This window comes from Bombina bombina, chromosome 8 (assembly GCF_027579735.1).
Source record: "Bombina bombina isolate aBomBom1 chromosome 8, aBomBom1.pri, whole genome shotgun sequence".
Taxonomy (NCBI): Eukaryota; Metazoa; Chordata; class Amphibia; order Anura; family Bombinatoridae; genus Bombina; species Bombina bombina.
In genome coordinates this window covers 113,593,109-113,619,126 of record NC_069506.1, presented here as the reverse complement: position 1 = coordinate 113,619,126, position 26,018 = coordinate 113,593,109, and the positions used below count along the sequence as shown (strand labels likewise).

The window sequence follows — 26,018 nt, the reverse complement described above, 5'->3', positions numbered from 1 at the left end:
AAAAAAATAAAAAAATATTTACAAACATAAGAAAAATATTACAACAATTTTAAACTAATTACACCTACTCTAAGCCCCCTAATAAAATAACAAAGCCCCCCAAAATAAAAAAAATGCCCTACCCTATTCTAAATTACTAAAGTTTAAAGCTCTTTTACCTTACCAGCCCTGAACAGGGCCCTTTGCGGGGCATGCCCCAAGAAATTCAGCTCTTTTGCCTGTAAAAAAAAACATACAATACCCCCCCCAACATTACAACCCACCACCCACATACCCCTAATCTAACCCAAACCCCCCTTAAATAAACCTAACACTAAGCCCCTGAAGATCATCCTATCTTGTCTTCACCATAACAGGTTCACCGATCGGTCCAGAAGAGCTCCTCCGATGTCCTGATCCAAGCCCAAGCGGGGGGCTGAAGAGGTCCATGATCCGGCTGAAGTCTTCATCCAAGCGGGCCAGAAGAGGTCTTCCATCCGATTGAAGTCTTCATCCAAGCGGCATCCATCCGGAGCGAAGCGGCAGCATCCTGAAGACCTCCACCGCGGAACATCCATCCTGGCCGACGACTGAACGACGAATGACGGTTCCTTTAAATGACGTCATCCAAGATGGCGTCCCTCGAATTCCGATTGGCTGATAGGATTCAATCGGATGGAAGACCTCTTCTGGCCCGCTTGGATGAAGACTTCAGCCGGATCATGGACCTCTTCAGCCCCCCGCTTGGGCTTGGATCAGGACATCGGAGGAGCTCTTCTGGACCGATCGGTGAACCTGGTATGGTGAAGACAAGGTAGGATGATCTTCAGGGGCTTAGTGTTAGGTTTATTTAAGGGGGGTTTGGGTTAGATTAGGGGTATGTGGGTGGTGGGTTGTAATGTTGGGGGGGGTATTGTATGTTTTTTTTTTACAGGCAAAAGAGCTGAATTTCTTGGGGCATGCCCCGCAAAGGGCCCTGTTCAGGGCTGGTAAGGTAAAAGAGCTTTGAACTTTAGTAATTTAGAATAGGGTAGGGCATTTTTTTATTTTGGGGGGCTTTGTTATTTTATTAGGGGGCTTAGAGTAGGTGTAATTAGTTTAAAATTGTTGTAATATTTTTCTTATGTTTGTAAATATTTTTTTATTTTTTGTAACTTAGTTCTTTTTTATTTTTTGTACTTTAGCTAGTTTATTTAATTGTATTTATTTGTAGCAATTGTATTTAATTAATTTATTGATAGTGTAGTGTTAGGTTAATTGTAGGTAATTGTAGGTAGTTTATTTAATTAATTTATTGATAGTCTAGTGTTAGGTTTATTTGTAACTTAGGTTAGGATTTCTTTTACAGGTAAATTTGTAATTATTTTAACTATTTTAGCTATTAAATAGTTCTTAACTATTTAATAGCTATTGTACCTGGTTAAAATAAATACAAAGTTACCTGTAAAATAAATATAAATCCTAAAATAGCTATAATATAATTATAATTTATATTGTAGCTATATTAGGATTTATTTTACAGGTAAGTATTTAGCTTTAAATTGGAATAATTTATTTAATAAGAGTTAATTAATTCCGTTAGATTTAAATTATATTTAACTTAGGGGGGTGTTAGTATTAGGGTTAGACTTAGCTTTAGGGGTTAATACATTTATTAGAATAGCGGCGAGATTCGGTCTGCAGATTAGGGGTTAATAATTGAAGTTAGGTGTCGGCGATGTTAGGGAGGGCAGATTAGGGGTTAATACTATTTATTATAGGGTTAGTGAGGCGGATTAGGGGTTAATAACTTTATTATAGTAGCGCTCAGGTCCGGTCGGCAGATTAGGGGTTAATAAGTGTAGGCAGGTGGAGGCGACGTTGTGGGGGGCAGATTAGGGGTTAATAAATATAATATAGGGGTCGGCGGTGTTAGGGGCAGCAGATTAGGGGTACATAAGGATAACGTAGGTGGCGGCGCTTTGCGGTCGGCAGATTAGGGGTTAATAAGTGTAGGCAGGTGGAGGCGACGTTGAGGGGGCAGATTAGGGGTTAATAAATATAATACAGGGGTCGGCGGTGTTAGGGGCAGCAGATTAGGGGTACATAAGGATAACGTAGGTGGCGGTCGGCAGATTAGGGGTTAAAAATTTTTTTTAGAGTGTCGGCGATGTGGGGGGACCTCGGTTTAGGGGTACATAGGTAGTTTATGGGTGTTAGTGTACTTTAGAGCACAGTAGTTAAGAGCTTTATAAACCGGCGTTAGCCCAGAAAGCTCTTAAAGGGACATGCCAGCCACATTTTTTCTTTTATGATTTAGAAAGAGAATGCAATTTTAAACATCTTTCTAATTTACTTATATTATCTAATTTGTTTTATTCTCTTGATATTCTTTGATGAAAAGCATATCTAGATATGCTCACTAGCTGCTGATTGGTTGCTGCACATAGAAGCATTGTGTGATTGGCTCACCATGTGCATTGCTTTTTCTTCAACTGAGGATATTTAAAAAATGAAGCAAAATAAATAATGGAAGTAAATTGTAATGTTGTTTAAATTTCTATTCTCTATCTGAATCATGAAAGAAAAATTTTGGGTTTAGTGGCCCTTTAACTACTGACTTTTTTCCTGCGGCTGGAGTTTTGTCGTTAGATGTCTAACGCTCACTTCAGAAACGACTCTAAATACCGGAGTTAGAAAAATCCCATTGAAAAGATAGGATACGCAATTTACGTAAGGGGATCTGCGGTATGGAAAAGTCGCGGCTGGAAAGTGAGCGTTAGACCCTATTTTGAGTGACTCCAAATACCGGCGGTAGCCTAAAACCAGCGTTAGGAGCCTCTAACGCTGGTTTTCACGGCTAACGCCAAACTCTAAATCTAGGCCTCAGATAATTACAGTAACCTTTACATTATATTTTTATTGAGCTTTTTATCCAATGGTAGAAAAAACAAAATACAAACATTTGCCCTAATGCAATACAGAAAATTGCAATCACACTTTTCAAATCAGAGTAGTAACAAAAATGTCCATTAAAATTAAGATCAAGTGGCCACATTTAAAGGGACACTGAACACAATTTTTTTCTTTCGTGATTCAGATAGAGCATGGAATTTTAAGCAACTTTCTAATTTACTCCTATTATCAATTTTTCTTCGTTCTCTTGCTATCTTTAATTGAAAAAGAAGACATCTAAGCTTTTTTTTTTGGATCAGAACTCTGGACAGCAATTTTTTATTGGTGGATGAATTTATCCACCAATCAGCAAGGACAACCCAAGTTGTTCACCAAAAATGGGCCGGCATATAAACTTAAATTCTTGCATTTCAAATAAAGATACCAAGAGAATAAAGAACATTTGATAATAGGAGCAAATTAGAAAGTTGCTTAAAATTGCATGCTCTATCTGAATCACGAAAGAAAAAATTTGGGTTCAGTGTCCCTTTAATCAAGTATAATATCCATTTACATAGAGGTCCAAAGGACATAGTGAGGCAGAGATAGCAGATACCTCATTTTTTTTATTTTGAAAAAACTAGAACTAAGAGAAGGTACACTATTATAAAACAATGAGAAGGAATTGTGAGAGACATCAATCAAAGAAACTTAAAGGGACATGAAACCCACATTTTTTCCTTTCATGATTTAGATACAGAATACCATTCTAAAAAGATTCCAATTTATTTCTATTATGCAATGTGTGTCGTTCGCATGTTATTCTTTGTTGAAGAGATATCTAGATTGGTAGCATGCACATGTCTGGAGTGCTACATGACAGGAAATAGTGCTGCCATCTATTGGTTCTTGATAATGTATAACATTGATGCAAAACTGCTGCTAAATAGTGCTGCAGAGAGGTGCACACGCTTGACCTTACCTTCCTGCTTTTCAACAAAGGATAACAAGAAAATGAAGAAAATTTGATAATAGAAGTAAATTGAGAAGTTGTTTAAAATTCTATATTCTATCTGAATAATGAAAGAATTGTTTTGGGGGTTTATATCCCTTTAAATCTGAGTCATGGAACTGTTGGGTCGCATGAATTATATATTGATTACCTATACATAGGTAGGAAATATGGTATCTGATTAACTTAATTAAATTCTTTAATGACACTTTAGCAGCACAGTAAAATAAAACAAGCACTGTAATACAATGTGCATGATTCTAAAACGCAAAATTAAACACACCGTCCCTTTAAGACAAATAACCCTCAAGAGTCAGATCTTAGCCAGACAGAAAGTTATGACTGGTGATAAATGTGAAATTTGATGAGACTGTCCAAATCCCAATTGATGTCAATTTATGTAGCCTATAACCATTGTAGACATTGACATAAGATTGTCCAATATATTGCTGCAGTAAATCCATACTGTAGAACAGGTAACAACCTATTTTACATAAACAAGAATCAGTAACAATAGTCAGATAGGAGTAAAAATGGACAAGCTTTGTCACTGTAGTCATTAATGCTGATTGTCAAAATGTATAGTGCATCCCCTTCACATGCAATGACCAAGAGCACATAAAATGTTAATTACAAAGTAATAGGTATCAATGAAAAAAGTGTATGAGAGAGTAGATAATACTGCTAAACCAAAAAAAGAATAATTATTCTCTGGTGCCACCCTTGAAAATGTATATTACAAAGATCAAACAGAGAGAATGTATTCACAACATACACTACTGTTGTGAAAAAGCAAGGGATTAAAAAAAGGCACACAGAATTTTGGTAAATACTCAAATTTATTAATTCCTATTTAAATCCCAAACCACGTTTATGTGGATCACAGAAAATGACAAAGTCAATCATGCTTTGAAAGTGAGCAAATTTTAACTAAAACAGCAGAATTCAAAAACTAAATGTTACTAAAAGGCCAGTAACCTCTAAGCATACGTATGCTAATTAACTAGGGGTGCAGCCTAACCTACTATCTATGACAAAGACAGATATCTATAACATAGGCAGGTAACATATAGTAAGCAAAAAACGTAAGTAAATTTACATAGCGGTTACAAGTAAAACCATAAAAAAGACAATTTCACTTAATCCTAAATAGATCAAAATAAATGACCGGCAAATGTCTTAGTATAACATCTGAGATACAGACACTGGTGGTTGCTGCTGAAAGTACAAGTTCAGTTATTTTACTTAGCTGCTGTATGTAGATCCATTATTCCAATTCAGAAGTGATGCAGCATTCAGAGCGTGTGATGTCACTTGCAGCCTAAGGTGTGGTTGTAAGCCTGCTGGCAATAGGTTCGATTGCAAGAGGTGTGTCCCAAAGGCCGAGAATCCGTCCACTGGATTGGTCAATTGCTCAGGTGAAAGAAACCAGGCTTCCACCGATGTTATGTAGCTAAGCACATACCAGGATGCACCTTGTACTCCGGAAAGTAAGTTAGAACAGCCACACACAAGAGAGCCAAAAGATTTCTCAGTAAAAGGGATCTCTTATCTTTAACCACCTCCAGGTGGATGTTGCACATTCAGTCCAGCGCAAATAGGGAAACCACAATCTCCAAACCTTAGCCGCTTTTCAAGCACACACGCTCTTTCTCAGCATGTAATGTCAGCATGAAGTCAGTTCCAGGACTAACAATAAACTTGTACCGCAATGCCTTTTCTTTGCTTTCTTTGAAAAATGCTTAGAAGAAAGACAGGAGTTGGTCGACCTCACTCCTGGCTAGTATAGCACATAGGTGCCAAAGTTACACAAAGTGCCAACGCACGTTTCACCCCTGCAGCAAGATTTGTGTCTAAGGGGTTCATCAGGGCATAATATTCCATACCGGATATCCTCTATTTATGGACCTACCTGTGACTCCACAGGTGATCTACTTGCTGAACACCTGCTATTTTCTTAAAGCTGTATACAGCAAGGAGCCCTATTTTAATAATACTTGTGTTCATAGTTAAAAAGTGCCAAAATATAAAAGCTTTGTTATTATTTATTAAATAGAAAAACTCAATTCCTAAGCTTTTCTAAACAAAGCTAAAAACGGCCTTTTAATGATCACTTCCAAAATAACGGCGCACACTCTATCAGCCTAATACTTATAGAAAACTGGCAAATTCCAGCTTTTCATTTAAACCTGTTGGATATCTCGTTCCTAGTTTATAAATCCATTTTGCTTCTTTTTGCAAAAGGATTTTTTCATTATTGCCACCTCTACCATTAGTGATTCCTTTATCAATAATGATAAACTTTAAAGATTCCACATTTCCTTTATGAAACATTTCGAAATGTCTCGCTACACTGGTGTCATTGCAATGAGCAATATCATCACGATGTTCTTGTACCCGGTCCTTCACAAGCCTCTTCGTTTTTCCTACGTAAAAGGCCGGGCACGAACATCTAAGAAGATATATTGCTCCCTCAGACTTACAATTAAAAAAATATTTTATATCGTAAGTCTTACCATCCTGTACTGAGAATTGCTTTGCGCTATCCATGTGGACACAGTATACACAGTGTCCACATGGATAGCTGCCTTTGATCCCCCTATCCTTTCTAAGCCAGTCTGCATCAGAGGGACCCCTGGAAAATTGACTTTTTACCAGGATATCCCTCAGACTTTTTGATTTTCTGGCTGTCATTAGAGGTTTCTCTCCAATTACATTTTTTACCTTGTCATCCAAAGTCAGAATGTTCCAATTTTTATTCATCACTGACCTAATATTGTTCCATTGATTATTAAATCTAGAGATAAATCTAATGTTTCCCCCATCTAATTTAGATTTACCTACATACAAGAGGTCGTCTCTCTGGGTCTTTCTGGCCTTCCAAAGTGCCTTTTTAAGGGACTTATTGGAGTATCCTCTTAGTAAGAACCTATCCTTCATCATTTTTGCATGTATATCAAACTTGGAAAGGGATGAACAATTCCTCCTTAGACGGAGGAATTGTCCATAGGGAATGCCTTTCTTTAAATGAGAGGGATGGCTGCTCTGAGCATGAAGAATATTATTAGTGGCATTTTTCTTCCTGTAATTCTCAGTGACTAATCTATTACCCTCTTTTTTGATGGTAATATCAAGGAAATTAAGTTCCTTGGGATTGGTCTCAGAAGTAAGGATGATGTTCCTGTCATTATGGTTTAATTGGTCAACAAACAAGTTGAACTCTTCTTCCACACCATCCCACAAGACAAGAACATCATCCACATACCTAACCCACATTAGGACCTTTTCATTGAAAATATCACCGAAAACCTCAAAGATATCAGACTCCCATGCCCCCAAGTGCAGGCAGGCATATGTGGGGGCACACACTGCCCCCATAGCCGTGCCCCGCAGTTGACGATAGACTTGTCCATCAAATGTAAATACATTATTGTCTAGGACAAATTCCAGCAGTGAAATTACAAAATCTGAGTGTTCAGAGAAGGATGGACCCCTTGTTTCAAGGAATTTCCTAATAGCCTGTAGACCTATTTTGTGAGGAATTGAGGAGTACAACCCTTCTACATCCAAAGATGCCAGAATTGTTTTTTCATTGACCATTACTCCATCCAATTTTCTCAAAAGGTCCGCCGTATCTTTTACATACGATGGTAGTGTTAAGAGGAAAGGACGTAGATATTTATCTACGTACTCTCCGATGTTCTCCGTGATACTACCTATTCCGGAGACTATGGGTCTCCCCGGAGGGCATTTCATATTTTTATGCAATTTTGGCAAGATATAAAACACTGGCATAACCGGATGTTCTGGAAATAGAAATTTAAATTCTTTTTGGTCAATAGTCCCTTTTCTTCTCGCCTCATTTAACAATTTAAAAAGGGAATTCTGGGTATGTTCTAAAGGGCTACCTCCAAGTTTTATGTACTGATTTTTATCATGTAACTGACGTTTCACCTCGTTGATATAGAGGTGTTCATCTAACAGTACTAGGTTGCCGCCCAATATCATCACGATGTTCTTGTACCCGGTCCTTCACAAGCCTCTTCGTTTTTCCTACGTAAAAGGCCGGGCACGAACATCTAAGAAGATATATTGCTCCCTCAGACTTACAATTAAAAAAATATTTTATATCGTAAGTCTTACCATCCTGTACTGAGAATTGCTTTGCGCTATCCATGTGGACACAGTATACACAGTGTCCACATGGATAGCTGCCTTTGATCCCCCTATCCTTTCTAAGCCAGTCTGCATCAGAGGGACCCCTGGAAAATTGACTTTTTACCAGGATATCCCTCAGACTTTTTGATTTTCTGGCTGTCATTAGAGGTTTCTCTCCAATTACATTTTTTACCTTGTCATCCAAAGTCAGAATGTTCCAATTTTTATTCATCACTGACCTAATATTGTTCCATTGATTATTAAATCTAGAGATAAATCTAATGTTTCCCCCATCTAATTTAGATTTACCTACATACAAGAGGTCGTCTCTCTGGGTCTTTCTGGCCTTCCAAAGTGCCTTTTTAAGGGACTTATTGGAGTATCCTCTTAGTAAGAACCTATCCTTCATCATTTTTGCATGTATATCAAACTTGGAAAGGGATGAACAATTCCTCCTTAGACGGAGGAATTGTCCATAGGGAATGCCTTTCTTTAAATGAGAGGGATGGCTGCTCTGAGCATGAAGAATATTATTAGTGGCATTTTTCTTCCTGTAATTCTCAGTGACTAATCTATTACCCTCTTTTTTGATGGTAATATCAAGGAAATTAAGTTCCTTGGGATTGGTCTCAGAAGTAAGGATGATGTTCCTGTCATTATGGTTTAATTGGTCAACAAACAAGTTGAACTCTTCTTCCACACCATCCCACAAGACAAGAACATCATCCACATACCTAACCCACATTAGGACCTTTTCATTGAAAATATCACCGAAAACCTCAAAGATATCAGACTCCCATGCCCCCAAGTGCAGGCAGGCATATGTGGGGGCACACACTGCCCCCATAGCCGTGCCCCGCAGTTGACGATAGACTTGTCCATCAAATGTAAATACATTATTGTCTAGGACAAATTCCAGCAGTGAAATTACAAAATCTGAGTGTTCAGAGAAGGATGGACCCCTTGTTTCGTGTTTTAAACCTAAGTCTACCTATATGCCCTCTCTCTCATTGGTCCCAGCAGTCAATCTATTTGTGAAACAAATGGAAAAAGATATAGATAGCTTGGTACCTCAACAATTAGATGACAATCTGAAGCCAAGAGAGCGAAAAGCTCTAAAAGAACTGAGTATGGCTAGGGGTGTGGTGATAAAGCCTGCCGACAAGGGCGGCAACCTAGTACTGTTAGATGAACACCTCTATATCAACGAGGTGAAACGTCAGTTACATGATAAAAATCAGTACATAAAACTTGGAGGTAGCCCTTTAGAACATACCCAGAATTCCCTTTTTAAATTGTTAAATGAGGCGAGAAGAAAAGGGACTATTGACCAAAAAGAATTTAAATTTCTATTTCCAGAACATCCGGTTATGCCAGTGTTTTATATCTTGCCAAAATTGCATAAAAATATGAAATGCCCTCCGGGGAGACCCATAGTCTCCGGAATAGGTAGTATCACGGAGAACATCGGAGAGTACGTAGATAAATATCTACGTCCTTTCCTCTTAACACTACCATCGTATGTAAAAGATACGGCGGACCTTTTGAGAAAATTGGATGGAGTAATGGTCAATGAAAAAACAATTCTGGCATCTTTGGATGTAGAAGGGTTGTACTCCTCAATTCCTCACAAAATAGGTCTACAGGCTATTAGGAAATTCCTTGAAACAAGGGGTCCATCCTTCTCTGAACACTCAGATTTTGTAATTTCACTGCTGGAATTTGTCCTAGACAATAATGTATTTACATTTGATGGACAAGTCTATCGTCAACTGCGGGGCACGGCTATGGGGGCAGTGTGTGCCCCCACATATGCCTGCCTGCACTTGGGGGCATGGGAGTCTGATATCTTTGAGGTTTTCGGTGATATTTTCAATGAAAAGGTCCTAATGTGGGTTAGGTATGTGGATGATGTTCTTGTCTTGTGGGATGGTGTGGAAGAAGAGTTCAACTTGTTTGTTGACCAATTAAACCATAATGACAGGAACATCATCCTTACTTCTGAGACCAATCCCAAGGAACTTAATTTCCTTGATATTACCATCAAAAAAGAGGGTAATAGATTAGTCACTGAGAATTACAGGAAGAAAAATGCCACTAATAATATTCTTCATGCTCAGAGCAGCCATCCCTCTCATTTAAAGAAAGGCATTCCCTATGGACAATTCCTCCGTCTAAGGAGGAATTGTTCATCCCTTTCCAAGTTTGATATACATGCAAAAATGATGAAGGATAGGTTCTTACTAAGAGGATACTCCAATAAGTCCCTTAAAAAGGCACTTTGGAAGGCCAGAAAGACCCAGAGAGACGACCTCTTGTATGTAGGTAAATCTAAATTAGATGGGGGAAACATTAGATTTATCTCTAGATTTAATAATCAATGGAACAATATTAGGTCAGTGATGAATAAAAATTGGAACATTCTGACTTTGGATGACAAGGTAAAAAATGTAATTGGAGAGAAACCTCTAATGACAGCCAGAAAATCAAAAAGTCTGAGGGATATCCTGGTAAAAAGTCAATTTTCCAGGGGTCCCTCTGATGCAGACTGGCTTAGAAAGGATAGGGGGATCAAAGGCAGCTATCCATGTGGACACTGTGTATACTGTGTCCACATGGATAGCGCAAAGCAATTCTCAGTACAGGATGGTAAGACTTACGATATAAAATATTTTTTTAATTGTAAGTCTGAGGGAGCAATATATCTTCTTAGATGTTCGTGCCCGGCCTTTTACGTAGGAAAAACGAAGAGGCTTGTGAAGGACCGGGTACAAGAACATCGTGATGATATTGCTCATTGCAATGACACCAGTGTAGCGAGACATTTCGAAATGTTTCATAAAGGAAATGTGGAATCTTTAAAGTTTATCATTATTGATAAAGGAATCACTAATGGTAGAGGTGGCAATAATGAAAAAATCCTTTTGCAAAAAGAAGCAAAATGGATTTATAAACTAGGAACGAGATATCCAACAGGTTTAAATGAAAAGCTGGAATTTGCCAGTTTTCTATAAGTATTAGGCTGATAGAGTGTGCGCCGTTATTTTGGAAGTGATCATTAAAAGGCCGTTTTTAGCTTTGTTTAGAAAAGCTTAGGAATTGAGTTTTTCTATTTAATAAATAATAACAAAGCTTTTATATTTTGGCACTTTTTAACTATGAACACAAGTATTATTAAAATAGGGCTCCTTGCTGTATACAGCTTTAAGAAAATAGCAGGTGTTCAGCAAGTAGATCACCTGTGGAGTCACAGGTAGGTCCATAAATAGAGGATATCCGGTATGGAATATTATGCCCTGATGAACCCCTTAGACACAAATCTTGCTGCAGGGGTGAAACGTGCGTTGGCACTTTGTGTAATTTTGGCACCTATGTGCTATACTAGCCAGGAGTGAGGTCGACCAACTCCTGTCTTTCTTCTAAGCATTTTTCAAAGAAAGCAAAGAAAAGGCATTGCGGTACAAGTTTATTGTTAGTCCTGGAACTGACTTCATGCTGACATTACATGCTGAGAAAGAGCGTGTGTGCTTGAAAAGCGGCTAAGGTTTGTAGATTGTGGTTTCCCTATTTGCGCTGGACTGAATGTGCAACATCCACCTGGAGGTGGTTAAAGATAAGAGATCCCTTTTACTGAGAAATCTTTTGGCTCTCTTGTGTGTGGCTGTTCTAACTTACTTTCCGGAGTACAAGGTGCATCCTGGTATGTGCTTAGCTACATAACATCGGTGGAAGCCTGGTTTCTTTCACCTGAGCAATTGACCAATCCAGTGGACGGATTCTCGGCCTTTGGGACACACCTCTTGCAATCGAACCTATTGCCAGCAGGCTTACAACCACACCTTAGGCTGCAAGTGACATCACACGCTCTGAATGCTGCATCACTTCTGAATTGGAATAATGGATCTACATACAGCAGCTAAGTAAAATAACTGAACTTGTACTTTCAGCAGCAACCACCAGTGTCTGTATCTCAGATGTTATACTAAGACATTTGCCGGTCATTTATTTTGATCTATTTAGGATTAAGTGAAATTGTCTTTTTTATGGTTTTACTTGTAACCGCTATGTAAATTTACTTACGTTTTTTGCTTACTATATGTTACCTGCCTATGTTATAGATATCTGTCTTTGTCATAGATAGTAGGTTAGGCTGCACCCCTAGTTAATTAGCATACGTATGCTTAGAGGTTACTGGCCTTTTAGTAACATTTAGTTTTTGAATTCTGCTGTTTTAGTTAAAATTTGCTCACTTTCAAAGCATGATTGACTTTGTCATTTTCTGTGATCCACATAAACGTGGTTTGGGATTTAAATAGGAATTAATAAATTTGAGTATTTACCAAAATTCTGTGTGCCTTTTTTTAATCCCTTGCTTTTTCACAACAGTAGTGTATGTTGTGAATACATTCTCTCTGTTTGATCTTTGTAATACAAAGTAATAGGGATTATGTATAAGCTAGTCTACCTTAAAGTCTATACAATTTAATACACACATACATACCTATACTCAGGTACAGAGTTCAGCCTTAAAGGGATATACAGTAGAAACTAAACATGTTCTTTTATGATTCAATCAGATCATACAATTTTTAAAAAGTTTCCAATGTTCCTTTAAAGGGACACTAAACCCAATTTTTTTCTATCGTGATTCAGATAGAGCATGACATTTTAAGCAACTTTCTAATTTACTCCTATTATCAAATTTTCTTTATTCTCTTTGTATCTTTATTTGAAATGCAGGAATGTAAGTTTAGATGCCGGCCCATTTTTGGTGAACAACCTAGGTTGTCCTTGCTGATTGGTGGATAAATGCATCCACCAATCAAAAAGTGCTGTCCAGAGTTCTGAACCAAGAAAAAAAGCTTAGATGCCTTCTTTTTCAAATAAAGATAGCAAGAGAACGAAGAAACACTGATAATAGGAGTAAATTAGAAAGTTGCTTAAAATTGCATGCTCTATCTGAATCAAGAAAGAAAAAATTTGGGTTCAGTGTCCCTTTAAGTCTACTCAAATGCAGATAAACTGTATGCTGACATTTTTCTTTGCTTTTCAGGACATATGTAAAGCTCTTACTTACCATATGGTAGTTAACCATTTCTTGCAGGCTGTCCCCAAATTTATCCAGACATTCCTGAAAAGAGAAATCAGAGACTTAGAAAACTCAGATAAAACTACAAAAAGAGAAGATATAATTTGATATCCCTGAGGAAAACAAGAGATTACACTACAGGTACAAATCTCTAAATGCGGAATTCCAAAATCCAAATGTTTTAAATTTTTTTTTTTTTTTATCAAAAATACTATTTTCCCTGCCTGTAAGTCAAATATTATCTGCCTGTGTTCGGTTTGTTTGTTTTCTGTTCTATAATGCAAATAATAATCTATATTTATTTAAAACAACAAATATTACCTTTGTGATTACAGTATTGTACTGTGTATCTGATGGTACTATGTATACAAAGTATTACAAATAATATAAAACTGCCTTTAGCTTACATATATAAGCTGTATAATAACTTGTTAATATTGCCTAAATGACATAAGGTATTGTTGTTCACACTTAGTTCCAATTCCCTCTCCAAAGTCTCCCATTTTGCAGATGCAAATATTCCAAAATCCAAACTATTCTGATGGATAAAGGGTTCTCTACTTGTACCACCAACTGATCAAATATAAAACACCCAGTTCTAGACTCTTGCGAAATTCCTACATTTAGTTTCCAAGCACAATTATATCCCAGAATTTAATCAGATGATCTGGATTGCTAAATTAGGACCTGTACCACAGCAAATATTTATGTTATAAAGAAAGGATCAGCTGTGTTGAACGATGTATATGTTGCAGACAAAGTCAGATATTGGGTAATCCAAGGATTACCCGGGTAAGGCGGACATTACCCAATCTGCTGTGCATAAAGCCCGATGCATGATCATATGATCATAAATCCCTTCAGAGTGTGGAATCACTGCATTCTAACATATATAGCATGCACAGTAATTCCCCCATCTTCAATATCTTTTTGCCTCGGCCTGGGGGGTTCAAGGGGGGTGACGCCCCCCTTTTAAACCTCAGTCCCCAAGGTTCACTTGGGGTGGATGCCAGAGGATGGCGGGGTGCCTTCCTTGAACCCCCAGGTGGAGGCAAAATAAATAGTGTAGATGGGGGAATTCTAGTACATTGGGCTTTACCCACAGCCGCTTGGGTAATGTCTGTTTTACCCGGGAAATCCTAGGATTACCCGAATTTCTTACTTTACCCGTAACATATATATACATATATATATATATATATATATATATATATATATATATATATATATATATATATAAATAAAAGATATATACATACAAATGTTTTCACATTCAAAGTAATATGATATGAGCCTTCACTGGTGTAGATATATAGCCTCATATCTCTACAAGTCTACAACTACAGGGGTGGCATTGCAGGTTAGATAGCAGTATTGTAACATCATATGTTCACATCTCTTAAAGGGACAGTCAACACCAGAATTTGTGTTTAAAAAGATAGATAATCCCTTTATTACCCATTCCCCAGTTTTGCAAAACCAACACTGTTATATTAATACACTTTTTACTTCTGTGACTAACTTGTATCTAAGCATCTTCTGACCGCCCCAAATCACATGACTTTTAGTTATTATCTATTGACTTGCATTTTAGCCAATAAGTGCAGTGTCTGCCACTAGCCACGGGCGTGATCACAATGCTATCTATATGGCCTACATGAGCTTGCTCTCCTCTGCTGTGAAAAGTAAATAAAATAGAGGCGGCCTTCAAGGGCTTAGAAATTATCATATGTGCCTTCCTAGGTTTGCTTTCAACTAGAATACCAACAGAACAAAGCAAAATTGTTGATAAAAGTAAATTGGAAAGTTGTTTAAAATTACATGCCCTATTTGAAAACTGAAAGTTTTTTTTGGACTTGACTGTCCCTTTAAGTGAACATTTATAAGTGAGGAATCAACAATTGGGCGAAAGAATTACACAAGAATTGTATATTATAAAAGGCCAGGTATGTTTGTCTGACGCAGTCATGCGCAGTAGAGACTGCAGCGTGAGACAAGCTTGCATGGCCTTAACCCCTTAACGACCAGTGCTGATGCGCAATAGAGACTGCGCGAGGACTGCGCTAGTCGTTAAGCCCTTAAGGACCAGCTTCGTACCCTGTACGACGCTGCTGTCCTGGGTCTCTCTCTGCGGCGATCTCGCTAAAAGTAACGAGATTGCGCTATTTCTGCTTGTCCCAAGAGCGGGGAAGTGCAGAAATAGTCTTGCAGAGGTACCAAAGCAGCGAGGGACACTCTGTGTCCCACTCTGCATCTGGCAACAGTGGTGCCGATCGTTGGTGGCGTGAGGGTCAGGAACAGGTGGGACCGATACACTAAAGAAAAAATATATGTTAAGAGCGGCAGTAAGGTGGAAACTAAGTAAGTTTGATAATAGAAGTAAATTTAAACTTGTTTTTTACATTTGAATGAACCTTCAATCAAAAAATACATTTTTGGGGTTTCATATCCCTTTAAGGCGTTTAGTACTCCCTGTAATTATGGCTATTCTAATACTCCTCAAAGGACTTGTTAACATTGGATGAATAATCACATAACACTTTCCCTATCAAACTGAATTTATTATAGTGTAACACCTACAGTTATTTGACTCAGTGCCTTAGAAGTGAAACTACCTATTTAGTTTTTTTTCTTGTACTACCTTTTGTATCTAAAAAAAGAAACACAGCGCATCCCTTCTAAGAGTAAACTTTTTAATATAACAGCTTATGCGCTATATAAAATTGCACTTACAGGATATATATATAAAAATCATGCAGGGATATATAAGAACCGATGGCTCTGAGTCATTTGGTCCGACGAGTTTCTGGCAGGACCTGGAGATGTTGTTAATAGCCGCAAACAATATCAGCGCAAGTAAAACTCGTGGGCTCTCCATCAAGCTTGGATAGTCGAAGGACGTCCGTGACGTCAGAGCGTTGATGACCTCAACGCGTTTCGTCCTACAACGTTAGGACTTTCTCAAGAGGAATGGATACAAGTGCTATCGGGTGTTGCCATACATAGATCAAAGTGTGATCCGATAGTAGCCAGTAAGTTTATTACCTGGTCCAATAGCAGTAAAGAATCAGCGGTAAGTATGGAAAGACTCGATTCGCTATGATAACAACCATACCAATAAATATAAAAAGAGAGAGAGATGCACTCAGCTGAGACAGAACAAAAGCTGGAAAAACTTCCGTGCCATGTTCATTTTAGGGTGCCACTCAGGGTGCATACTCTTTTAGCACACTATGCCCCTTCACAGAGAAAAAATATCCTGTAGCATATCAGTCTGACCCTGCCCAATGACAGTCCAGCACCGAAATACCAGGCAATTCTTCTCTGAACAAGAAAAACAACAACCCCAGACGATCGTTTCGGCCTTTTGTGGGCCTCGTCAGTGAGGTGCAGTCGCATCTCTCTAAGGGCATGTGTGCAAGGAGTCCACGTCTGGTTTCCCCGGTTACTCTTAGGGAGACCCAAGAGCAATTTCCATAAATATAAAAAGAGAGAGAGATGCACTCAGCTGAGACAGAACAAAAGCTGGAAAAACTTCTGTGCCATGTTCATTTTAGGGTGCCACTCAGGGTGCATACTCTTTTAGCACACTATGCCCCTTCACAGAGAAAAAATATCCTGTAGCATATCAGTCTGACCCTGCCCAATGACAGTCCAGCACCGAAATACCAGGCAATTCTTCTCTGAACAAGAAAAACAACAACCCCAGACGATCGTTTCGGCCTTTTGTGGGCCTCGTCAGTGAGGTGCAGTCGCATCTCTCTAAGGGCATGTGTGCAAGGAGTCCACGTCAGGTTTCCCCGGTTACTCTTAGGGAGACCCAAGAGCAATTTCCATAAATATAAAAAGAGAGAGAGATGCACTCAGCTGAGACAGAACAAAAGCTGGAAAAACTTCTGTGCCATGTTCATTTTAGGGTGCCACTCAGGGTGCATACTCTTTTAGTGAGACAAAAGAAGAGAGGCGCACCAATGTGTGTATCAATCGTTACAATTCTGCATGAGCTCCAAGTATTGTATGCACAGGGTACTCACACTTTGACATAGCACACCAGTGTGCTTGTGGAAGCGGGCTGGTACTTAGAGCTGACCAGCTGGCTCTCTCCGGCTCCTTGCTGGATACGGCGGCTTTCCTGTGTGTTGGGCTGTCTGGTAGTGGTGTGCTTGTATTGAAACTCCAGGTTCAAATGTTTTAAAACCTTTTATTATACAAAGTTCACAAGCACAAATTTAAAAAGATACAGATTAAAATATTGCTACGCGTTTCTCGGCCCTCCTGGCCGTTTCATCAGGCATATTAACAACATTAAAAACTCGGCTTTTTATTGCCGCCACTACCAAACAGTTTCTGGGGCCCTCCCCTTTCTCATTAAGTGTATACAAACGAGCCTATCATTGTGATACCTTTAGAAACAAGTGCTAACTCGATGGAGTATAAAAATATTGGAATACATATTGCTTTCTAACAGACACAGTGATCTTTAATAGCGAATTGCAACAGTGTGCATTCTATAACAGTAGTAATTTGATGTTGATACATTCCTTTGTATCGAAAATCGGCAATTTAGAAACAAAAACTCGTCCCTTTGATAGGTGGAACAAGGGACCAATCACAAGGTTCTATACTCGGTGAAAGTTAACACACCCCTATCTGTTGTTTTTGTATCGGAGCAATGCAATCGCCATTCAGTCTATCCAGTTAATCATCATGATGTGAGTTTTGCGTCTTAACATGGTTTAAAGGTATAGAAGTTACATTAACCCTTTATGTTATCGACTGATTTTTGTAGTGAGACGCAAATCCCAAACTGATAAATTGGATTGCCAGATCATTAGAGTTAATAGTGGATCAATACCAGAGCACATAATGATAAAAAATCAATAAAGATTTGTTTAGTGTCTATAGGACTATAGGTGGGCTATTATAAGATATTAGAATATCATGTTGTCACTTTATTTACTCGGCTATGAGGAGGTATAATATGACTATATATTTCTTATGATCGTGCATGAATTGTTTCGCACTGTTAGTTATACTGACCCTAGTATATAATGATTATTGGCCCCCAATCCGCCTATTACTAGCCGTCATGCGAGAATATAAGTGCATATACAGTAAATGCAAAATAATTATTGGGGGATATATATAGGGCACCCAAATGTGCCCATTACTGGCTATCAAGTGAAGCTATTACTGACCTTCATGTGAAGTTATAGGTGCAAGTAAAATGAATGTTAATTCATGTAAAATGATTATTAAAGGGACTTGGTTGACTCAAATGTGCCTATTAGTGACTATCAAGTGAAAGTATAAGGACATGCGTGCATAAATCACATTTATCATGTGTTCAATAATAATGGTGCATACTATGCTAGGGGTGTGTGCTTGAAGGATCACTATTCCTTCTGTGGTCTGGAAAGAAGTGAGTGCGTGTTGCTGGTGCAGATTACCCCATATCAGTGATGGGTGAGTGATGTGGTCAAATAGAATTGGTCATATTCGGAAACATTAATAATAATGTGAATTATAGTGATTATAATTAGGTGATAATGTATGATAGAATAAATAAGTGATATCCTAGTGTCTATCTACAGACATGTTATATAATGCAGGTGGAGGCATGTGTGGTGTTGTATGGGTGGGTGAAACTCCCATTGGAGAAGAATTTCTACTAAACTGGTTGTGTACACGGAGGCAAATCTCTAACTAAAAGGCGGCAGAGTCTATTACTTCATTAAGGCCATTGGGAAAAAGGGAGCCAAATCTGAAAATCCAATAGGTCTCCCTTTGGCGGAGTTTAGTGTATCTATTGTATCTGTGGGAGCTGGGAATGCTTTCAAGAGGTGTTATAGTGAAAGGACAAGATTCTCCATTATGTTCATGGACATAGTGCCTGGATACACTATGTTTCATGGATTTTTTCTTAATGTTTCGATTATGTTCGCTCCATCTCGTGCGGACATTTCGAATTGTACGCCCCAAATACTGCTGTCCACATCTGCATGACAGGACATAGATTACATATGATGAACTGCATGTCAGATACTCATTAATGGTAAAAATTTCCCCAGTGGCATGTGATTTGATTGTTTTGGTTTTATGTGTAATTTGTTTACACATATGGCACCTGATTTTACCACATTTAAATACTCCTTTTCTATTGGTATTGTTTTGTGTATGTTTTACTCTGGCTTTCTTGGAAATAACTATCTTGCTGGGGGCTAAAGTTTGTTTGATGGTGGGAGCTCTTTTATAGATCACATTTGGTGTATTTTGTAGATCTTTTTTCAGAATGGGGTCTTTTAATAGAATAGGCCAGTGTTTTTGCAGCACTTTTTTTATACGTTTTGCCGCCTCTGCCGCCTTTTAGTTAGAGATTTGCCTCCGTGTACACAACCAGTTTAGTAGAAATTCTTCTCCAATGGGAGTTTCACCCACCCATACAACACCACACATGCCTCCACCTGCATTATATAACATGTCTGTAGATAGACACTAGGATATCACTTATTTATTCTATCATACATTATCACCTAATTATAATCACTATAATTCACATTATTATTAATGTTTCCGAATATGACCAATTCTATTTGACCACATCACTCACCCATCACTGATATGGGGTAATCTGCACCAGCAACACGCACTCACTTCTTTCCAGACCACAGAAGGAATAGTGATCCTTCAAGCACACACCCCTAGCATAGTATGCACCATTATTATTGAACACATGATAAATGTGATTTATGCATGCATGTCCTTATACTTTCACTTGATAGTCACTAATAGGCACATTTGAGTCAACCAAGTCCCTTTAATAATCATTTTACATGAATTAACATTCATTTTACTTGCACCTATAACTTCACATGAAGGTCAGTAATAGCTTCACTTGATAGCCAGTAATGGGCACATTTGGGTGCCCTATATATATCCCCCAATAATTATTTTGCATTTACTGTATATGCACTTATATTCTCGCATGACGGCTAGTAATAGGCGGATTGGGGGCCAATAATCATTATATACTAGGGTCAGTATAACTAACAGTGCGAAACAATTCATGCACGATCATAAGAAATATATAGTCATATTATACCTCCTCATAGCCGAGTAAATAAAGTGACAACATGATATTCTAATATCTTATAATAGCCCACATATAGTCCTATAGACACTAAACAAATCTTTATTGATTTTTTATCATTATGTGCTCTGGTATTGATCCACTATTAACTCTAATGATCTGGCAATCCAATTTATCAGTTTGGGATTTGCGTCTCACTACAAAAATCAGTCGATAACATAAAGGGTTAATGTAACTTCTATACCTTTAAACCATGTTAAGACGCAAAACTCACATCATGATGATTAACTGGATAGACTGAATGGCGATTGCATTGCTCCGATACAAAAACAACAGATAGGGGTGTGTTAACTTTCACCGAGTATAGAACCTTGTGATTGGTCCCTTGTTCCACCTATCAAAGGGACGAGTTTTTGTTTCTAAATTGCCGATTTTCGATACAAAGGAATGTATCAACATCAAATTACTACTGTTATAGAATGCACACTGTTGCAATTTGCTATTAAAGATCACTGTGTCTGTTAGAAAGCAATATGTATTCCAATATTTTTATACTCCATCGAGTTAGCACTTGTTTCTAAAGGTATCACAATGATAGGCTCGTTTGTATACACTTAATGAGAAAGGGGAGGGCCCCAGAAACTGTTTGGTAGTGGCGGCAATAAAAAGCCGAGTTTTTAATGTTGTTAATATGCCTGATGAAACGGCCAGGAGGGCCGAGAAACGCGTAGCAATATTTTAATCTGTATCTTTTTAAATTTGTGCTTGTGAACTTTGTATAATAAAAGGTTTTAAAACATTTGAACCTGGAGTTTCAATACAAGCACACCACTACCAGACAGCCCAACACACAGGAAAGCCGCCGTATCCAGCAAGGAGCCGGAGAGAGCCAGCTGGTCAGCTCTAAGTACCAGCCCGCTTCCACAAGCACACTGGTGTGCTATGTCAAAGTGTGAGTACCCTGTGCATACAATACTTGGAGCTCATGCAGAATTGTAACGATTGATACACACATTGGTGCGCCTCTCTTCTTTTGTCTCACTACCTTTCAGCAAACACGTTTTCCAATCCAGGATCGTTTCGGAGAGTGCAGCCGTGAGAAAGTGTGCCTAATTTTGAGACATATTGGGACTGCCAGGATTCCAAGGAGCATACACCCAACATTCACCTATCACGGACATTTAACCCAACGCCATTTAATGAGGTTCCACTTTTCATTATAAATAATTGTAATTATAAATAATTGTAATTATACATTGTATTTGGTTATCGAATTGTGATTTTGACATTTTCTATTGAGGTTACCTTCCGTTAATTTATTTATTATCATTATTATTATTTTATACGTTATGCACAAAGAGCGCCCTCTGGTGACCTAGGTCATCTATCTACTTTTCTGCATACTCTTTTAGCACACTATGCCCCTTCACAGAGAAAAAATATCCTGTAGCATATCAGTCTGACCCTGCCCAATGACAGTCCAGCACCGAAATACCAGGCAATTCTTCTCTGAACAAGAAAAACAACAACCCCAGACGATCGTTTCGGCCTTTTGTGGGCCTCGTCAGTGAGGTGCAGTCGCATCTCTCTAAGGGCATGTGTGCAAGGAGTCCACGTTTGGTTTCCCCGGTTACTCTTAGGGAGACCCAAGAGCAATTTCCATAAATATAAAAAGAGAGAGAGATGCACTCAGCTGAGACAGAACAAAAGCTGGAAAAACTTCCGTGCCATGTTCATTTTAGGGTGCCACTCAGGGTGCATACTCTTTTAGCACACTATGACCCTTCACAGAGAAAAAATATCCTGTAGCATATCAGTCTGACCCTGCCCAATGACAGTCCAGCACCGAAATACCAGGCAATTCTTTTCTGAACAAGAAAAACAACAACCCCAGACGATCGTTTCGGCCTTTTGTGGGCCTCGTCAGTGAGGTGCAGTCGCATCTCTCTAAGGGCATGTGTGCAAGGAGTCCACGTCTGGTTTCCCCGGTTACTCTTAGGGAGACCCAAGGGCAATTTCCATAAATATAAAAAGAGAGAGAGATGCACTCAGCTGAGACAGAACAAAAGCTGGAAAAACTTCTGTGCAATGTTCATTTTAGGGTGCCACTCAGGGTGCATACTCTTTTAGCACACTATGCCCCTTCACAGAGAAAAAATATCCTGTAGCATATCAGTCTGACCCTGCCCAATGACAGTCCAGCACCGAAATACCAGGCAATTCTTCTCTGAACAAGAAAAACAACAACCCCAGACGATCGTTTCGGCCTTTTGTGGGCCTCGTCAGTGAGGTGCAGTCGCATCTCTCTAAGGGCATGTGTGCAAGGAGTCCACGTCTGGTTTCCCCGGTTACTCTTAGGGAGACCCAAGAGCAATTTCCATAAATATAAAAAGAGAGAGAGATGCACTCAGCTGAGACAGAACAAAAGCTGGAAAAACTTCTGTGCCATGTTCATTTTAGGGTGCCACTCAGGGTGCATACTCTTTTAGCACACTATGCCCCTTCACAGAGAAAAAATATCCTGTAGCATATCAGTCTGACCCTGCCCAATGACAGTCCAGCACCGAAATACCAGGCAATTCTTCTCTGAACAAGAAAAACAACAACCCCAGACGATCGTTTCGGCCTTTTGTGGGCCTCGTCAGTGAGGTGCAGTCGCATCTCTCTAAGGGCATGTGTGCAAGGAGTCCACGTCAGGTTTCCCCGGTTACTCTTAGGGAGACCCAAGAGCAATTTCCATAAATATAAAAAGAGAGAGAGATGCACTCAGCTGAGACAGAACAAAAGCTGGAAAAACTTCTGTGCCATGTTCATTTTAGGGTGCCACTCAGGGTGCATACTCTTTTAGCACACTATGCCCCTTCACAGAGAAAAAATATCCTGTAGCATATCAGTCTGACCCTGCCCAATGACAGTCCAGCACCGAAATACCAGGCAATTCTTCTCTGAACAAGAAAAACAACAACCCCAGACGATCGTTTCGGCCTTTTGTGGGCCTCGTCAGTGAGGTGCAGTCGCATCTCTCTAAGGGCATGTGTGCAAGGAGTCCACGTCTGGTTTCCCCGGTTACTCTTAGGGAGACCCAAGAGCAATTTCCATAAATATAAAAAGAGAGAGAGATGCACTCAGCTGAGACAGAACAAAAGCTGGAAAAACTCCTGTGCCATGTTCATTTTAGGGTGCCACTCAGGGTGCATACTCTTTTAGCACACTATGCCCCTTCACAGAGAAAAAATATCCTGTAGCATATCAGTCTGACCCTGCCCAATGACAGTCCAGCACCGAAATACCAGGCAATTCTTCTCTGAACAAGAAAAACAACAACCCCAGACGATCGTTTTGGCCTTTTGTGGGCCTCGTCAGTGAGGTGCAGTCGCATCTCTCTAAGGGCATGTGTGCAAGGAGTCCACGTCTGGTTTCCCCGGTTACTCTTAGGGAGACCCAAGAGCAATTTCCATAAATATAAAAAGAGAGAGAGAGATGCACTCAGCTGAGACAGAACAAAAGCTGGAAAAACTTCTGTGCCATGTTCATTTTAGGGTGCCACTCAGGGTGCATACTCTTTTAGCACACTATGACCCTTCACAGAGAAAAAATATCCTGTAGCATATCAGTCTGACCCTGCCCAATGACAGTCCAGCACCGAAATACCAGGCAATTCTTCTCTGAACAAGAAAAACAACAACCCCAGACGATCGTTTCGGCCTTTTGTGGGCCTCGTCAGTGAGGTGCAGTCGCATCTCTCTAAGGGCATGTGTGCAAGGAGTCCACGTCAGGTTTCCCCGGTTACTCTTAGGGAGACCCAAGGGCAATTTCCATAAATATAAAAAGAGAGAGAGATGCACTCAGCTGAGACAGAACAAAAGCTGGAAAAACTTCTGTGCCATGTTCATTTTAGGGTGCCACTCAGGGTGCATACTCTTTTAGCACACTATGCCCCTTCACAGAGAAAAAATATCCTGTAGCATATCAGTCTGACCCTGCCCAATGACAGTCCAGCACCGAAATACCAGGCAATTCTTCTCTGAACAAGAAAAACAACAACCCCAGACGATCGTTTCGGCCTTTTGTGGGCCTCGTCAGTGAGGTGCAGTCGCATCTCTCTAAGGGCATGTGTGCAAGGAGTCCACGTCTGGTTTCCCCGGTTACTCTTAGGGAGACCCAAGGGCAATTTCCATAAATATAAAAAGAGAGAGAGATGCACTCAGCTGAGACAGAACAAAAGCTGGAAAAACTTCCGTGCCATGTTCATTTTAGGGTGCCACTCAGGGTGCATACTCTTTTAGCACACTATGCCCCTTCACAGAGAAAAAATATCCTGTAGCATATCAGTCTGACCCTGCCCAATGACAGTCCAGCAAATTGGTCTTGGGTCTCCCTAAGAGTAAAAGGGGAAACCAGACGTGGACTCCTTGCACACATGCCCTTAGAGAGATGCGACTGCACCTCACTGACGAGGCCCACAGAAGGCCGAAACGATCGTCTGGGGTTGTTGTTTCTCTTGTTCAGAGAAGAATTGCCTGGTATTTCGGCGCTGGACTGTCATTGGGCAGGGTCAGACTGATATGCTACAGGATATTTTTTTTCTGTGAAGGGGCATAGTGTGCTAAAAGAGTATGCACCCTGAGTGACACACTATAATAAAATGAACAGGCACGGAAGTTTTTCCAGCTTTTGTTCTGTCTCAGCTGAGTGCATCTCTCTCTCTCTCTCTTTTTATTTATGCAAATTGCTCTTGGGTCTCCCTAAGAGTAAAAGGGGATACCAGACGTGGACTCCTACCATACCAAAACATATGTCATACAATAATGCATTGAAATAAGCCTAGCACAAATTGATACAAGAAAAATAACAATAATCAAAACATGATGCTAATATTAACCTCTAAAAAAAAGTTATTACATAAATTTAAAAACACATATCACAACCTAAGGATATCTTATAGAGCCTGTAATTAGACTAGTTTTAAAAATACATAAACCGATTACTTCTCTAGAATTGACTAACCATCTCCTAATAGCAGCGACCGATAATAATTGAGTGATGAAGTGTATGATATAGATACACCTATAAGCCTATCTATGAGATAGATATGAAACAAAAGTTACATAAGTTACATAAAGGCATTCAAATCAAGATCGATGTTTAACCATTTTGGTGATAGGGTTTCTAATTCATGGATCCAGAATGTCTCTCTTTGACGTAAAGTCCTTAATCTATTCACATGTTTATTTGGTGGTATACCTTCAATGATTTTTACTCTAAGGAATTCTGGATCCATGAATTAGAAACCCTATCACCAATTTCCAGTTTACTTCCATTATCAAATTTTGCTCAGTCTTGTTATATACACACATTTTGGGGAACAAAGCTCACAGGGTATATGTATACTAGTCTGTGATTGGCTGATAGTTGTCACATGATACAGGGGGCCGTAAAATGGGGGGGGGGGGGATAAATTTGCCAGAAAAAAATCTACTGCTTATTTGAAATTCAGAGTAAGTGTTTTTGCATTGTTCTTTTTAGTTATGTACTTGTTAAGATTAGCAACCTTGCGCTACGGTGTGTTTAACCCCTGCATGACCAGAAGTGCTCTGCGGAAAATGCTGCTGACCCAATAACAGCACTAGTTACACAGCTGAGTTGTGCAAATAGCGCTGCTGATCAGCAGGGCTCTGCGGGTCCCAAGCAGTACTTCTACTGTGTGTTTAACCCCTTTGTGGGGGTTTAAACACACAGTAGTGCATTAGAGTGTGTCATTTTTTGGCTATTAAAGCTTTTAAATAAACAAACTTACAATAAAATCACCCTATATA

The 26,018-nt window shown here is 39.2% G+C and overlaps 1 protein-coding gene across 1 annotated transcript in view; it reads right to left on the bottom strand.

Annotated features, from left to right (window-relative positions):
• Window positions 1-26,018, bottom strand: part of ACAP3 (ArfGAP with coiled-coil, ankyrin repeat and PH domains 3) — a 302,744-nt gene that overhangs the window by 228,365 nt on the left and 48,361 nt on the right. The window contains 1 exon segment of the mRNA XM_053690978.1: window positions 13,101-13,154. Within this exon segment, the coding sequence (XP_053546953.1) occupies window positions 13,101-13,154 (54 nt within the window).